The sequence below is a fragment of the Thunnus maccoyii genome, chromosome 9 (genome assembly GCF_910596095.1).
Source record: "Thunnus maccoyii chromosome 9, fThuMac1.1, whole genome shotgun sequence".
Classification (NCBI taxonomy): domain Eukaryota; kingdom Metazoa; phylum Chordata; class Actinopteri; order Scombriformes; family Scombridae; genus Thunnus; species Thunnus maccoyii.
Window position 1 is genome coordinate 22453071 of NC_056541.1, and position 19067 is coordinate 22472137.

At 42.3% G+C, this 19067-nt stretch overlaps 1 protein-coding gene across 10 annotated transcripts in view; it reads right to left on the bottom strand.

Annotated features, from left to right (window-relative positions):
• kiaa0825 (KIAA0825 ortholog) overlaps window positions 1–19067 on the bottom strand; it is a 120430-nt gene that overhangs the window by 25816 nt on the left and 75547 nt on the right. The window contains exon 24 of one of the 10 annotated variants that reach the window (XM_042420840.1): window positions 5573–5609. The exons of the other annotated variants lie outside the window; for them this stretch is intronic. Within the exon in view, the coding sequence (XP_042276774.1) occupies window positions 5588–5609 (22 nt within the window). The 3' untranslated portion in view covers window positions 5573–5587. Of the gene's footprint in view, window positions 1–5572; window positions 5610–19067 lie in introns of those variants that run through there. 10 annotated transcript variants of the gene reach the window in all.

A 19067-nucleotide genomic window follows, 5' to 3' on the forward strand; every position in this document is an offset into this window, starting at 1 on the left:
AGTTACAGCTGAAGGGCACGGCAGGGTACCAGCCAGAGAGAGAAAGATGCAGAGATGCAGAGCGTTGTGACATGGTGACATTTGCCTCCACAAATGGGCTCTCTGGCTTTAGCAGCGCAGTCTGGTGCGATGCCCCCCGACTGTGAGCCAAGAATGCACTTAGCTCAACAAGAGCAAATGAATGGCCCTGTTTTGACTTCTACCATTACACTCCTTCTCCCTGATAGCTGGTGCTGGGCAGAGTGGGTCTTTGTTGGAGCACAGGGATCCCTGCGTGTTTAAACACCCCTGCATGGTCTAATTAGTGTGGTAAATCAGCAGTTGGATAATATGTGGATTCAGTACTTAGCCCTTGATTCTGTAGTTCTTGTTCATCTGACTTGCTGCAATTTGGAGGCAACTAAAATTAAATTCAAGGGTCAACATACATTGTTAACATAACAATACACTAAATTTCAAACCCATTTCAAGATGAAAAGCAGTAAAGCAGATGCCAGTTTGTTATCTGTAGTTCCATTCTCATATCTGGACATACTGTTTGTTCTCAATGGGGGCATATAGAACCATGCTCTTTACTTCCCACACGGATAAATCTGAACGTATACCTGTCACGAACCACACAAACACCTGACTAGCCTACAAACATGTCAACAAGAGCCCATTTAGCAGCAAAAGCCACCATGCCAGCTACTCAATAGAGCTAATTACATCACTGAGGATTCTCATGTCCTAGAGCAGCACTGCTAAGCAGCATGCTTATATTATTTTATTTAGTTTTTAACTGGAAGTCCATTTTAGACACATTTTCTCATCTCTTGAATAAAACACACAGAAGTCTACTCCTCTTGTGAGAGACAAAAGTGCTCACTCAAAAGTTGTGCTGGGATTTTTTTCCCAGTTAAAAATACAATTATATCGTCAACTAACAGTAAAATGGACCAACCAACAAATTTATTTATTTATTTTTAACAACAATTCAACATCTATTATTTCATACTCTTTTGCATGTGATAATTTCCTCTTTAGAGAAAGTGTAGGCACTCGACTGAGTTAAGAGAAGTACACAGGTAAAGGAACTAGTTGCTATTTTGGGGAAGTAACATATTCATACTGTCAGTGTTGTTGTTATATGGTGTGTACATAGAGTACCAGGCAAAAGTTTGGACACAGCTTCTCATTCAAGGGTTTTTCTTTGTTTTTTACTATTTTCTACATTGTAGAACAATACTGAAGACATCAAAACTATGAAATAACACATATGGAATCATGTAGTAAACAAAAAAGTGTTAAACGAAAATATCTTTCATATTTTGGATTCCTCAAAGTAGCCACTGTTTGCCTTGATGACAGCTCTGCACACTGTGTTGAGACCATCAGTTATCTTGTACTGGTGTAGTGTTGGTATACAGGCAATAGCCCTATTTGGTTACTGTAGTAATCCATATTACGGCAAGAATCACTCAACTAAGTAAAGAGAAACAACAGTCCATCATTATTTTAAGACATGAAGGTCAGTCAATCTGGAAAATTTTAAGAACTTTGAAAGTTTCTTCAAGTGCAGTCGCAAAAACCATTAAATGCTATGATGAAACTGGCTCTCATGACAACCGCCCCAGGAAAGGAAGACCCAGAGATACCTCTGCTGCAGAGGAGAAGTTCATTAGAGTTACCAGCCTCAGAAATCGCCAATTAATGGCACCTCAGATTAGAGCCCACATCAATGCTTCCCAGAGTTCAAGTAGCAGACACATCTCAACATCAACTGGAAACTGCGTGAATCAGACCTTCGGGGTCAAATTTCTGCAAAGGACCCACTACTGAGGGAGACCAATAATAAGAAGAGAATTGCTTGGGCCAAGAAACACATGAGTGGACATTAGACCAGTGGAAATCTGTACTTTGGCCTGATGAGTCTAAATTTCAGATTTTTGGCTCCAACCACCATGTCTTTGTTAGATGCAGAGAAGGTGAACGGATGGTATCTGCATGTGTGGTTCCCACCGGAGGTGTGATGGTGTTGGGGGGCTTTGTTGATGACACTGTTGGCGTTTCATTCAGAATTCAAGGCACGCCTAACCAGCACGGCTACCACAATATTCTGCAGCAACACGCCATCCCATCTGGTTTGTGCTTTGTGGGACCACCATGTGTTTTTCAACAGGACAATGACCCAAAACACACCTCCAGGCTATGTAAGGGCTATTTGGCCAAGAAGGAGAGTGATGGAGTGATGCATCAGATGACCTGGCCTCCACAATCACCCAACCTAAACCCAATTGAGATGATTTTTGGATGAGTTGAACTGCAGAGTGAAGGAAAAGCAGCCGACAAGTGCTTAGCATATGTGGGAACTCCTTCAAGACTGTTGGAAAACCATTCCAGGTGACTAAAACATGAAGCTGGTTGAGATATTGCCAATAGTGTGCAAAGCTGTCATCAAACTTAACAGTGGTTACTTGGGGGAATCTAAAATATGAAAGATATTTTGATTTGTTTAACACTTTTTTGTTTATTACATAATTTCATATGTGTTATTTTTATAGTTTGATGTCTTCAGTATTGTTCTACAATGTATAAAATAGTACAAAATTTAAAAAAAAACCCTTGACTGAGTAGGTGTGTCCAAACTTATGACTGGTACTATATGTTTTGATGTTTTAATGAACTGCTGGATGGGCCAAAGACAATTTTCCACTTCTGTTGTATTCTAATGTGAATAATTAGTGTGAAATCTAACTTTATCCAAACATGTGCACACACACATACATGGCCATATACATCCACTGTATTAATACATGTATAGAAAGAGCTCTGTGTACTCAGACATGAGGAAACATTTAAATGCTCACTGGTTGAACCGAACATTCTGACTCGGCCCTTCATATTGATATTTGGCCTGTAGCACAGTTACCATTACATGTCTCCATACACTGTCTGTCTCTGATCACTCAGTCGTCCAGACCTGCTATGCATGTGTTGATATTCAAATCTCTCTATTTTCCTCTGTAGATTCATCTCCCTGATGATTATTCATGTGCATTTAACTCTCAAACAGCCCCTCATTAACTGTGGCACGCTGGGCCATACGTTGGGCCAAATTACGCAGCTTTGACATACACAAACCAGCAGGGGGGAGGGAGGGAGGGAGCGGAGTCGTCAGGATAAAAGGCCTGGCTCTCTACTTGGTCCTCTCTAACCATAGATAATGGCTGCCAACGTGTCTGTATGGTCTTTTAAAGCAATCAGCACTTTCACTTTTAGAGGAGTGGGGTTGGGGGTGGGGGTGAAGAAGGGGGAGGCTGAAGAGCAGGAGGAGAAGGAGGGAAAAGGGGGGTGAAGTGGTAAACACTGAGACAGGATTGGACCCTCACCATCAAACACACAGATGGTAAGGTGGGTAAAAAGCAAAGTCGAAAATTTTGACTAGAAGCAAGAGAGTTCCTGAGTTGATCTATAAGACAGGGATATTTAATTTTATCATTAATTGATTGGTATCAGTTACATAAAGCTTGATGTATTAAAACACAGCAACTTATTCCTTGTAATAAATAAACTGCAGCCAGGAGTTTTGACTAATGATATACACACTGACAGTTGTGGTAAGCCATGGGAGCACAGCCAATTTGGCTTTAAAAAAATTGGCATTTTGTGACTATTTCAGCAACATTTTGCAGGTGTTGCTGTTGGCTAAAAACTTCATTTGAACCTTAGTGTTTTGTTCATGCTGGGGATGATGATAGGTTGTCCAAATCCTGCCCAAACCTTCCAGCCACAATAGTACCAGACTAAAACTACCCTCTCCACAGATACAGTACATAAAAAACTATACCACACTATACTGTACAAAACACAATAAGTGACCATTATAGGAAAGCTGTGATGCAAGCTATAGTTTCTAATGCAGGCTTACTCAGGTACTTTAATTTATGCCTGCACTGTGAAGCTGTTTTATGTAGGAAAATGTAAATATCATATTGGGACTTGGCAGATACTCAATATTAGATGAGTTCATGAGCAAAAAAACTTGATTCAGACATCCATACTAGAGACTTGCTCTGGTTCTAAGTGATAGCTAATGAAAGATGGCTGGTGAGTATGTACTGTGTAAGGATAAGGAAGAGTTATTGAATTCTAGCGGCTAATGAAGTTAGCCAGGAGATTAAAAAGGGGTAGAAAATCTAAAAGGAAAACAGGCAAAATGGTTGTACAATGAAATGATAGCTTACATTGACATTTAGAAGTGATAACAACTCTTCCTCTTGTTGCTACAGTTGTAGTCTTATTGGAGTCAAGAGAATAATCAAAACCTTTTTATTGATTAATAGACGATGTCCTAATAATAGTGATCACAGTTAAATAGTGGAAAAGCCTAACAATGGATCTTGGTAATAGACAAATCAACCCTTAAAGCGGCAGAGAAATTAGCCCTCAAATATACAATCACTATTACAGCGAGGTGATTAGTCTTTGTCTGACAGTCTACTATACACCCTTGGCCACCACACATACACACACACACACACACACACACACACACACACACCATTAACGTTTTTGATACTTTGTGGGATAATGCAGGTGGCACATGCCAACAACAAACTGACAAAAAAAAAAAAAAAAGATTTCAACACACATTTACTATGGAAATAATGTATAAGGCCATAGTTCTGGTTTAGCCCTGCAACAGAGCTTACATTCTGAAAGTGTGGTGAAATAAACATTGTCGGACTGACGATGACACTTTGATATGTGCTGGCCCAAGAGTCAGGCTTGTGTATATTTCTGGGTCAGATTACTGCTCACTAAGGAGAATTTTATCATTTCAGAGGACTGATATGTTTTGTATTTGTAAAACGAAACAAACACTATAATATAAACAGAGTTCAAAATACATCCAACATGAAAAATTACATGTTATTTGATTCACATCACTTAACTATATAACCATTCTAGATACTGCGGTTGTATTTAGTGTATAGACATGTCAGTCACTGAGTCTTAAATAAGAGAGAAATTACTGCACACATCTGTTATCGGCTGCATGTTCTGACGTATCATAATAACACTGAGCGTGGGAGAACAAGTTTTGGATGACCTCAACCATCGACTAAACTCAACATAGCCATTACAAATCAGCCTTCATTGAACCGCAGGCTGAAAATCACTCATCATTGCCTCTCCCTGCACGTAGTTGGGCAATCAAATCAAAATGCGCCCTAATTTGACAGTTGCTATGAGAGTGACCTCAGCATAATGTGAATAACTACCCTTTATTACGAAGAAGAATTGAGACTAATTCTACATAGCTTGTCACATCTGACGTTGGACCTTAAGGTTTGGGGGGAAGGGTTAGCGCCATATGCTCAGTATATGACAGCTACATCACAGCATAGAAGTGTGTACTCCTCATGGGATGGTGATGGCCCCAGTGTGTGTGTATGTGTGTGTTTGTGTGTGTGTGCTTGTGTGTGTGTGAGTATCACAGATGTTGCAGTCTGAGGTCTGGTGCAGATGGCTTTGGGCATACTTGCCAGTGATCTCTTTCCAGTGAGAACAGCACCCTCACACACTGCTACCTGGACTCTGTTTACAGGATAGGAAGTGACATGCTGCACACACACGGACACAGAGAGACACACAGACCTCATATAAAAATGCACAGCACACAAACTCACCTAGAGTGATGCTTTTTATTCTCCTTGACAAAACAGGTCAATTAAACACTTCCTAAAAGAATACTGTTTAATAGACCTGTTTTGTCAACTGTTTCATTCCAAGCTGAATTTTTGAAGTGTGAGGAAATGCTTGAAATGAAACAGTTCTTTTTCTATGAATATCATTAGAAGGTTTCTTCACTTAAAAAGCCTTCTGTCTCTGACTAAACTCAATTGTTTCAACATTTTCCACCTTACATGATTATAACATTTAAAACAATGAAAAAAATGAATTTACTACAAGTGTTAACCCAATAAACACACTTTCAAAGCTTATGTGGGACAAAGCATATTCCCAGTTGGTATGTCTTAGATAGATTAGCCTGCTAATTCTGAACTTTCTTAAGCATAGGATATTTAGTGTTGCTACACGCTCCTCATTGACCAAAAAGGGGGAAAAAACTGCTTATCATACACTTTGTAGACACAGTTATGAGACATGAGCACAAAGGTTAATGTAGACCTCCAAGATACTAAGCCAAATTGCAACCAGAGTGTGTGGAAACAGTACACAGACACAGAAGAGCACAGGTGAGCACAAGTCTCTTTCTCTTATTCTATGTTTGTCTCTCTCAGTCTTTCTTTTCCTTCTGTTTGTCAGTGCCTCTCCCTCTCCTTGTTTCCCTCAGTTTCTCACTGGGTAAAGGTGTCCTCTGGGGGATAGAAAGGCCTTGGGGGATTTGTCTTAGTGCAGAGTGCCACCTTGTTGTCAAGGCTGCAATGACACATTTCTTTCAAAGCCACTCCTGACAGATGCTCTCAGAAGAGAAATGTCATTTCATGATGCATTGCAACATCAATGCAGCACATACACAGATAGTTTCTATGATATGTATTAAGATGAAAGGTGAGGAGGTGGATTGGCCACGGGCCAGACAGATTATGACATAAGAGTGTAGTAGCTCAGATATGACTACCTCATGGCATCTTATGCCAGTGGCTGGTGCTCCATCTCTGAAGTCTATGACTTTAATGCCTTAACCGGATGTTTCAAATTTAATTTGATTGTATTCTAATTAGGGGTATTCTTTTTATTTTTAAAGGATGCATGCAAGTAAATATGCAGTATGTGTTTTTAAAACTTGACATGACATTATTAATGTTTTTGTCAACTACAGTCTACATACAAACATACAAACAAATTATTTATAGAGTGAGTGAATAAATCTATTCCTAAAATAACAGCTTATTATATTTTTTACAAGTTGGTTTCCAATAATCAATTAAGCAAAGTAAAGAAAAATAATTACTTCAGTCAAAGTTTACCCCTCTGCATGTTACATCAATAAAGCTACACAGCTGATACTGTGAAGCTTCTTTTACGTAAAACTGCCATGAGTATGACATCAGTCTAAGAATCATTGCACTGAAGCTGTGAGAGACAGACAGACTGACAACAGATTAAGAGTGTATGTGTACATGTGTGAGTGCATAGATGTGCTAATAGGCAAAAATGACCATCATAAAATCCACTTCCTATGGCGGAGACGAAGGAGGGAGCATACCATACGCTGGCTCAGTAATGTGTTCATTAATGTGTGAGAGACCAGGATACAGGCAGCAGGGCACTTGTCACAGCATTTTACTGGATGAAGAAGTTAATTAAATGAGGGAACGCGGGATGAAAAGACAGAGAAATGGAGGAGAAGTCAGGAAGGACCGAGGGGTGATTGTTAACAGGACATCTGGCACAAGCTTGTTTCTCTCTGGGAGAAGACAGAAGGGAGGGGGAGATAGCAGCCATAAGTACTTGACCTTCCACTTGTCTGACTGGCAAACTCACATACACAAAATCAAACTCTAAAAAACACACACCAACATACAACCACACACATATGCAAAAGTGTATGCGTTTTCTGTGTGAACAGGTTCCCAGAGAGCAGAGAGAAACAGTGTGAAGGTGAACAACATGGCCGGCAGGGTGCTGACACGTCAGAGACGGAGACCAGAGGATGAGATCACTGTCCCGCCTGTGGGCTAGAATGGCATCAGGAGCCCCTCTTGCATACACATGCACAAAGAAAAACACACATGCACACACTTCAAAACATAAACAAGCAAGCATGTAAGCCTACATACACACATACTGTACGCACTTTTGTATGCACACAGGTACACGCAGAGACGCACATACTTTCTCTGGGAGTATGCAGTGAGTGTCTGTGCCTCTTGCATATGTGGCCCCATGCATAAACAATGTGCCCTGAGAGACAGTAGAGTGATACTATGGCCCTTAGCACAAGTCCCATGAGCCTCTCTGCACCCTCCATAACCGCTTCCAGTTTCTCTTTCTCTCTCTCTCTCTCTCTCTCTCTGTCTCTCGCCCTTACATTCTCACACACACACACACACACACACACACACACACACACACACACACACACACACACACACACAGGAAAGGCAAATGAACAGTAAAATACACACAAATGAAAAAAGGAGCAGCACAAAGAAAAAGCACAGAGAGAGAGGTGTGCATAAAAATGAAGCACATAGACACACACGCTTACTGATGAGCACAAGCACACATGCACATACAGTGAAGCACACTAGCACACTCGCACAGACACACACACACACACACACACTTGCACCAGCGACTTTCAGAAATAACAGAAGCAGCTGTGTGAGCTTGCGTTGTGAGATTACCTGCAGATAACAGAGGATACCTGCTGTACATGTACAGTACACACAAGGTGTAGTGGAGTGATTGTACTGTTAGTGCTGGCTTATCACCATTACTGAGACGAAGCTGAGCTACATATACTGTGCATACAGCAAGAGCAAGAATGTTTGAAAGATGTGTACTCAAAGTAATAGTCTTCCACAATTTCCGGTAAATACATTTCCATCTTGCTACCTATTGCGGAGTGATATAACACAATAATGATTCAACTCATGGACACTTCATTTTCTCTACTCTTCTTTCACTTTCACTGTTGCAAACATCTGGTGGCAGGCCAGTCTTTCAGGAGAAAATTCCTCCAGTGCACAGGAGGACATGCATTTTAAATTTTCAGCAGCAGCAACAGCAGTTTGATTGAAATAAACATAAGAGGAAATAGGTGGTTAGAATTTGCAGCACAGCTGTAGGAATAAAAAGGTGCCATCGACAGAAACTCATACGTTAATAACTTCACTACCAAGTGATCTCCTGGAAGTGTAAACCAAAATGTAACTGCAATGAGTAACTTGGACCTTCATGGGTTTAAAATAAGAACACAGGTTGAACACACACACAAAAAAAGAGGCAGATGTGAAAACAAAACCCAGCCACATGAGGACACACATGGGCACTGTGAAATCATCATTTTGGCTGCATGTGCAATAGAATGAGGGCAACTAAGGTGAGGATGAAATATATAGAGGCAAATTCGAGATGGACATTTGAGAACGGGGGAAGTAGAGGAAGAAGAGACACAGAGAGAGCACGGGAGAGAGACAGAGTGAGTGAGTTGGCGAAACAAAGAGGAATGTCCTCAGTATTACGAGGGAGATAATTGAGATATCCAACTCTTGACAAAATGTGCTATTTCACTGGTGCTGGGAAAAACACAGAAGTGGGGGGGCGGGGAGGGGGGGTGGGGGAGAGATGGAAGAGAGGGGGAGAGAGGGAGAGTAGTCTAGAGGGAGGTGACAGTGGTGTATGTGGCTGTGCTGTCTGTCTGACCTGATTGCAAATAAGCGAGGGAGCTCCACCGCGGCCCAGAAGCACTTCCTCATGCACACAACTCTGCTCTCTCACAAACACACACAGTCTTTCCCTTTAATAAGACTGCTTAATGGTGGCTGTACACACATGCCACAGCAGTAAAATCTGAATGCATGCATGTGTATGTGTGTGTTTGTGTGTGTGTGTGTGTGTGTGTGTGTGTGCACGTGCACATGCATGGATACGTGTAACTGGTGAGGAAAGGGACAAGGAGGAGGAGAGGGTTGCTGTAGTGAGACAGCAAGGAAAAGGGGGAAGAGAGGGAGGGGAGGAGGGAGGGGCAACGGTGGGTTTCTGAGACGCATTTGCAATTTAAAACACGGTTTGGTATAATGAAAATGTAAAGCAGTGGTTTTATTTTATTCAGTGTGGCAGGTTCAGATTCCCAGAGAAGCTCCACTCGAGCAATCAGTCCATTAATAATTGAATTTTGTTCAGGAGCTGTGCATGTTTGTGTATGTGAGTATATGAGTGTGAACATACGCGCGTGTAGCCCATGTGTACACATGTGCGTATTATGAGTGTGTGAAAGTGCATGTGACAAACCTCTCTTCTCTTTCCAGCTGCTGACCCTAATATGAAGCAGCCAATTAGAGATCTTTATTTAATTGCTGGGCGACTCGTCCTCGCTACACACCGCCACGCTCTGCCAACAACTGGCACTGTGGCACTGGGGCAGGGCCAGGGACACGCACACATACAGTACATCCATGCATATGCACACACATACGCACACTCTCATAGAAACATGCACACACACAAATGCAAAAAAAAATGCCTTGATGATAATTCCCACAGGAACATGCCTTGCTGTAGCTGGACTATTTTAAGTCCTACAAGCAATATTATTTTGCTTTAATATCAGCAACCAAAATTACAGTATGTGTGCACCAAAACATATATTAACCCTCAAATGGTTCATTAGACATAACTATGAATATATGTGTAGAGGAATTTCCTCTTCTTTTAGCTCTGGCATGTCCTTCATCCCTCTCTCCTCATTGACTGCTCTTTCTCTCTCTAGGCCCTAACTTCTCTCCATCCCTCCTCTCTGCCCTAAATCAGGTCTCTCTCCTCACCCTCCCTCCTCCATCTCTATATCTGTCTCTCTCCCTCTCCCTGGCTGTCAGAGAGTATCAGATCAGTAGTTAGATCCATGGCCGAGGCCAAACCGGCCTCTCCGCTCTCAGCACTCTACCACAACACATCATTACAGCTGACAGCAGGACTTCACAACGCGCCGTACACACACACACACACATGCAAGTGTGCATACAAACACATACAGTCATGTTTATGTGCATGCTCTTACTCTCTCTCTCTCACACACACTCAAATAGACACACACAAAACCGCAGTTACAAAGCATGAGGTCGCTACACATTTAATAACAATCCCACTGGAAAGATTGGACAACTTTTTGCCGGATGCATATTCACTAACACAGCTGTTTTTTTTATTGCGTAAATAGTTTTTTACAGATCACTTGGTCGGGTTTCATAAAACACAGAGATTTAAAATGAAGGGTGGAGATGGGGGAGGAGGGGGAGGAGGGGGTGGGTGGGGGGGGGGGGACCACTTCCAAAACCAACAGCAGCAATATGCCAGCGCTGGCGGGGAGAGTTAGCCTCTGTGTAACACTTCCAAAGAGAGGGATAGTCCCTCTTACAAGCCGTAAGGGCCAACTGGTATGTGTGTGTCTGTATGTGTGGGTGGATATGTTTTTAAGCCACGCTGGGGACTTTAGAGCTCCTGCTAAAGTGAGTTTTACACACACACATACACACATACACACAAACACTTGAGAATACACCTGAGAATACGCACAATCACCATGTAGAACAACAAATCTAACACTTTGCCCACTTTGATCGGCTACCCGAAAACAAGTCAGTGGTGGTGGTGGTGGTGGTGGTGGGGGGAGGGGGTGACTGGGTGGGTGAGTGGATATGGGGTGGGGGGCTACTGAAAAGAATTGGGATATAGTGCCCAAAAAAAAAAGTGCCCACTTCCCTCCCCTCTGGTAAGATGACAGGAGGAGAGTAGAGGGAAAAACAAAACACACTAATCTTCTGGCTTCGCAGGAAGCCACAAAGCATCATTTACACAGCGGAGTTAACAGGAGAGCACCAGGCTTCCTGATTTGCAGCGAGCAGCCTTGTTCTAGATAGAGATATTCAGACTGTCAGTATAAACTGCTTCTGTTTTCGTTTTGCATTTATTTCAATGCCAGACTCAGGGCATAAATTTTTCATCACCTGCTAAGCTATGAATAAAAGATTAAAAAAGGAACTGAGAGGGGAGTGGAGGGGAGGGAGGGACATAGAGCGAGAAAGAGAAAGAGGATAGAGAGGGAGAAGAAGGAGAGGTACAAAAAAGTCTAACAGATGTGGTGCATGCGGTGCAACGTGCGAGCACTGTGTGCATAGTGAGAAGGTCTCCCTCTCCTCTCTCTCTTTGCCCCCGCCTGCCCAACTCCCCCCCACTCCCCCAACCCCCCTGCACCACCATCCCAATATACCTCTAGGAAGAGAGCAGTGGCTGCGGTGCAGGGTAAAGATGCTATAATGAGCGGGAGGCAGAGGAGCATCTCACCTTGGCTTTTTATAGGATTACCTGAGAGGTGAACTCTCTGCTCTGTGAGAGGATTCATCAGTACATCCTCTCTCTCTCTCTGCCCTCAGCGGTCTTTGACAGGCAGGGCGAGAGTGAGATGTCGAAGAGCTGCCGGAAAATTCTATGCAATACAGAGCTGACAGGTTCAGGTGCGGGTTAAAGAAGGGAGAGAAAGAGAGGGATGGAGGGAAGGATGAAGAAATGCAAGGATACGGAAGGAATGCATCTTGCTCTCTAACTCTGTAATTCTACTCTCTCTCTGTTGATTTTATGAAGCTGTACATCTTGCCTCATGAGGACTATGAGTGTTAAATCTGTATATACCTCACACCATTACTTCCTCTCTGCCCTGCATTGACAGTATGCCACCTTTATTGTCAGGAGTGCTAGTGTCACTTGCATACTTGAATCCTCAGTTGTAGTTAGATAATAGACATGGCATTTTCTAGTATGTCCACTTGTGGCTAAATATAACAAGTAATGAATACACACACACTTGCAGACCAAATAAACAAAATGCAACTATTCTGATTATTGTTTTGTTACTGCTGAAAATTTCAAACATCAGTAGTGGTTAGGAGGTAGAGGATTTCATTATGTCAGCACTTATTTAATTTTTCTCCTGTTTAGTTAGGAGATATTTTATAGGCTAAGTGCTGTACACATTAAAAAGAACAATTAGCTACCTAGAATTCTCTAGCTATAATCAGTGGTCTGAAATTGTATTTTCGGTGCTTATCAATGTACTTCAACCCTCTCATCTGATAAGTGTGACATGCAAAGCAGAACTACCTGTTGTTGATTGAAGCAGTAGAAAATAAGGTTAAAAAAAAGTTCAGAGTGAGGGTGACAGGAATTACATCTGCACAGAAGTACCCACATATATACTTATACCTTATACCAATTGACCTAATCAAACAGGATGTAGTCTAAGGAGACAGGGACATGGAGGCAGTGCTGTATACAACAAAACAAACTGGGTCTACATCATGTCAGGCAGTGTGTGTGTGTGTGTGTGTGTGTGTGTGTGTGTGTGTGTGTGTGTGTGTGTGTTTGCATGTACACAGTTGTGTAGGTGCTCAGGTCTGCAGGGAATCAAGATGCCTGATCAAAATAACCACTTATATAGATGGGCAGTCACAGCCCATCCACTCAATGCAGCATCCCCACAGTTGTACATATATACATACATAAGCATACAGATGCAGTCATATGACCTTGTCTCAACATGTAAAAAATTAATGCTAGACTCTCTTGAAATATATACATTACACTGACACAGAGATAAAGAACACCCACTCGCTCTGTGTACTTTCAGACACACACACACACACACACACACACACACACACACACACACACACACACGAGAGTGCAGGCACAAATGCAAGCATACACGTGTGTTTGTGACCTCATGCACAAACATGCACGCGGACAAATATATTGTGTATAAATATATAAAAAGCCAGAAGGTTGTAGTGTATGTATGTGCAGGGTGAAATTCATCTCTGGTTAGAGTAGAGGTAATATATCCCACCAGGACCTGTGTTCCACGTAGCAATTTAAAATAATTATTGTGAGACCTGATGCTAGACGTCAGCCCCAGCCTTCTGCATCTAAATGAGGCTGAGTGTGTGTGTTACCCAGTGAAAAACCATGGTGGGGACTTCCCAAACTGCCTCCCATAGCCTCCTGTTCCTTTGCAATGGTTATGTTTTATTCTATTGAGATAAATGAGTCAAATATTCTCAATGCAAACCAGAACAAATCAGTACAATATGTTAGACATCTGAAGAGCTACCAAAACAGGGTAATGATATCATAATGAATGTCAGAATATAAAATGAAAGTAGAACTATTAAAATTTTAGAATTTGTGCTGCACGTTTCTGTGAATAAAATATGTTTCTCTGCCCTGTTTTGTATGCAAATGTGCTCATAATGATACTGACACTGTAAATCAACAGGTTCATCAGTGGGCATTCAACCACAGTCCACAGTGTCCTCATCATTTGCAGAGTTTCTTGGACAAGAAGTACAGATACTGTATGAATGAAGTGTGGGAGGAGAATACTACTTAAAGCAATAGAGAAATATGAATGAAGGAAATAAAAGAAGAAACTCAAGATAATCCACAATAATATATCAATTCACCAATTCAGGAATGTTTTGTAAGTAGCCTACTGGTAGTACACTTATCAAATAGAATTTCCAATATAGTAATTAAAAATTAAAAAGTGTTCTTTTTACTTGTAGAAAAAATAGATTTGGCCAGTTGACTGTGTGAAAGTTGAATAAAAACTGTGAGAGGGGTTCTCTAACATGTTGCCATCAGTTTGCCCTATGCACCGCACCTCCTACTCTTTCACCTCCTGCCACTCGTCTCCTCACATCACCACCTACTCACCATCTTTCTGTCTCGCCTCCTTTTTGTTGAATATCCGTGTCACTCTCCTTGTCACCCCTTCTTCCTCTGCTCCCTGTGGTAACCCTTGTTGCCCTCCCTCTGTATCCCCTCATTTCTGAGTCTGACTATTTCTTCATCCTCATTTACTGCAATCTCAAGCCAAATTTTGTGAGCACTCCCTCCAATACCATCTCATCTCAGTCAGGAATAAGGGTGAAGGCCATGCCAGAAGGAGTTGGCATCAACCTGTCACCCTACCATTCCCGCTTCCTCCCTTCTGCCAGCCTGCTTAATCAAATTACCCCCCTCACCCATGCATACACAAGTCCATTTCTCAATCAACTTCCCTCTATACCACTCTCCCTCCTCCTTGCCCTTCCTCTTCTCATCTCCTAAAACTTGCTCCCTCTGTTCTCTTTATCTTCCAGTTTCCGACAGACTGTGTAAAAAAAACCATATAAGGCCACAGTCCAATTGGCAACAAAACGTATGTGTTAACATGACTATTTTTGTGTTTGTGGGTCTTGGTGACTTTGCTTGAGTCTACGTGTTTGCGTGTGTGAACGGTACAAAATGGCATACTGTAACAATGGCTGAGGCTGCTGTTTCATCCTAATTAAATTTCCCTCCTCTTTTTTGCTTCCTTCGTGTGCCCGCTTGCCCACGCTCCAAATGTCAACAGAATTTGGGCACATGGAGTGGCATCTGGTGCCACATCACCCAACGCACATGGATACAAAAAACCTCACAGCACGCCGAGTTAACCTGGAGTGCCGCCAAGCCAGCAGCTACGCGCTAGCTAAGTGCCACAGCGCCAGTCAAGTGCCCGTTCGGCTGTGCGCCCACCCGCATCACTGCATCGCTCACACACATACACACACTGGCGCTTTCAAACCTCGATGGCACTAGGCGATGACAGGGAGACAGAAGGGCCTTGCCTTGCTGAGCCGCTCCCTGCCCCCAGCACATACTGTACAGCTCCCAACCTAACCCCAGAGCCATACTGTATCCCCATACCCTCACTAACAGTCTGTTAATGTGGGCTACAGACACAGAGAGATACCAACCTGCTATTGCCTCCGCTCAAACACACATGTGCTCTTATAAGGAATATACATGTGCGGACGCAGATATGCACACATATACATTACCAATTCCACTGCAGTCCAGACATTAAAATATACACACAGGCATACATTTACACACCAACATACACACACCAACACACATACCGACACAACTCTTCTTTGATTGAACTGTCTCAGATGGTACCATTAGAGGCTGAGGTCTGGCCTCCAAACCACAGTGTTCCTCTCAGCTATTACAGCTTCCCAAGGTTTGCTGCGAATTTGGCATTTCTGGAAAACACTTAAAAACACATGAGCATGCATGTACAGACACACACACACACACACACACACACTCCACCTGGCCTAACTTTCAATTTGTTGCTCTTAAAAAGTGTTTGTGCTGCTTAAATCAAAGGACACACATGTATGTGTGAAAAGAGAGGAAGAGAGAAGGAAGAATAGACAGAGAGAAGAGAGTTCAGCATTTACCAGTGAGGTCAAATATGTTTTAGCTGTGGGGATGATATAACAGAGGAAAAGAGAGAAGTCTCCCAAATATTGACTGCTTTGGTTCACAATACTCATATTCTTATAAAAACACCACTCAACAGATTTATGCCGACTCCCCGTGAATTCAGGGACCCCTTTTTTTCCTCTCTTTCCCCTCTCCTCCCTTGCCTCCATGCAGATTAGAGTTGACTCTCAATTACAGTCCATCTCCGAGCACAGATGACAGTGTGAAGCAGGTCCAAATAAAACACATCAGGCTTTTCAAATAGGCTGGTTCAGGACCACTGAGCAGCCAACAGCTAGCCAGCCAGCCAACTCTGTATACATCCATGGCTGTGAAGAAAGCTCAAGGAAGCTGGAAAGCTGTCCATGTTGCCTAAGCCCAACATATGTTCTATTCCAATCCGTGTCACTCTTCATTTGCCTGTTTGTCCCCCTTGTTCTAGACAGCTCTCTCATTCTCTCTCTCTTATGTTGGCATTTTCCTTAGCAATGTGTCTTTTCTATCTCTTCTTAACTTCTTATTCTCTCTCTCATTTTATTTTTAAGAAATTTCACTCTATTGTCTTTCCTCTCTATGATTTGGTAATACTTGACTGGTTCTTATTCCACATTAAAATATTTTTGCATCAATCAGTGACTGGTCTTCTCTTCTGTATCTGAATGCTGACCAGCTCCATAGCATTAGACATGTTGTCATATGGCTGTATCTTTGGCAGAACAAGATCAAGACAAAGTTTGGAGAGGAGGATGGGAGGGAAGCATATCCTGGTCCATTTGCACAAATTTGGCTTAGTTTTGAGGCAGTATACATATAAAAACAGACACAGCCAGGCATGCAGAGAGACAGATAAAAATGGGCCTTGGTAGCTGAAAGAATTGGGCTAAACAAAAAAATCTATTTGGCTTGTTTGTGAAGGAGATGCTCCATGTTATTTGTTTGGTGCTTGTCTTTCTATTGACTGAGATAATCAGAGAGTGATTATTTGATGTAGGAAAACACACAAGCTCACATGGTGCCTGCCTGTTAAAATGTAAACACATAGAAAGCAATAGCACAGCTTTTCATCTTTACATGAAATGACGCATTGTACTGTATGTTTATTGTACCAGATACACATGGTGCCTGTGTGTGCACGTATTTGTCAAGTGCACATAATATACTTAAGGTGGTGGTAGATGAGTGGTGGTGGTGGTGGTATTGAGATATGTGTGTGTGTGTGTGTGAGAGAGCTTGAATGACATTGAGCTCCACATAGGCATATACATGTGCAGGTGTGTGTATACGTGCACCTTCTATAAGAAACCCACTCAGTGTGTGGCCTCCACTTAAGCGGTTGAGTGCGTTTGGATCTGTGTAGCCACTCATACACCAAAGAGAAATGAAGCAACTGCTGCTGTGCCAGCTTAGTGTGGGCAGGACAGGCTGAGGGGTAAGAGAGAGTTCATTAAGAGATTTCAAGGCACCTGAAGTTCATTTGTCTCCCTAAAGCATCAAAACAGGATAATAAGGAGGGGAGGAGGGAAATGGCAACATCGAGTCATGCCTTTGTTTTTCCTCTCTTTAACAATTCTCCCCTTTAAATACCAAAGCACTTTCATCCTTATCTGCTACTTGTCTCTAAATTTCAATATGAAAAAAATTCTTAATGCGTTCCAATGTCAAGGTTTAGCTAGGGCAAACCTGTCTTCTGTTATAATGCGGTGCAGATAAGGGAAAATAAAATTACTCACAAGAAAATATTTCAACTTAAACTGCTGGTCACTTCCTTTTTTACTGCCAATTAAGGACATGATGTTCAACTATGTTTTGAGGGAAAGTAGATTTCAAAATATGACCAATAGTATTTTTGTTGCATTGTATTAAGTGTTGTGATTGTATCCTGATAACATAGCTGATATAGTTTGATTTCAAATCCATGCCTCACTGGACCTGAAAACTTGCCACTGCCTGTATCTAGCCATTGCATAATTGATGGGAGTTAATTGTCATTTAGTTTCTGTTCCTGACCTCCCTCACTTGGTCTCCTGGTTTTGTCATGTGTGTGAGCAGTGTATCTGTCATTGTACCTGTGTGTGCACTCTTGCCCCTGCCTTGCACACGGCCGGTGCTAAGGCTAATAAATATGCTCTTATAATCCTGCTGCTGGTGTCATCCAAGTGTCACTGGTAGACATAAGGCAGGGTGACAGTGGGGCGCCCCTTGCAGTGTGTGTGTGTGTGTGTGTGTGTGTGTGTGTGCTTAATGTGACTTTGCTTGGATGAATGCATGGTTGTGGGTTTGTGTTGAGAGCTAGCTGTGTGTGTTTATTTGTGTATCCTGAATTGTGTGGTATGTGTGTTTCTGTGGAACTGATTAAGACACACTCTAGTGTGGTGGGACACCTGGTCTTGGTGGGAAAATGGGCCATGGGCCACCAGGGCAAGAGGCAGGGAGAGAGAGAGGCAGGGGGAGGCAGGAGGGAGGCAAGGTGAGCTACTGGGAAACACTGTCATCCACTTCCGCACCAAAAGGACTTTTAATTTAGCCACAGTCAGATTAGACCAAGGCACATGGCATAGGTGGAGAGACACACTGCTGCCAAGTTATTAGGTAACCCTGAGTGGGCAAGGTGACAACACACAAATAGATATACTATATGAACACACACACACACTCACACACACACACACACACACTTGCAGGTCTCTCGCGGGGCTGTAGGGCAACAAAAACAACCATGTGTGTATTTAGGACATAGGTTTACTGACCTATGCTGAATGGATAGCTCTGACATCACTACCAAAGCTAATACAGCATACACTGTGGCAAAACAGACAACACGTGCCATATCTTTTGGTTATAATCAAATGAAAGAGTTCTGAAAAGTAACATGGTGATATGGCAGATTCTATATAAAGTCTTAGCAAAAACACTTTTGTGATGAGTTTGTTGAGGAGTAAGTTCTCAAACTGCAATGAGATGTTGCATTGCATGAACTAAACCATGTGCATAAATCACACATTCAGAAAAAATACCAATTTCAATCACACAAACTT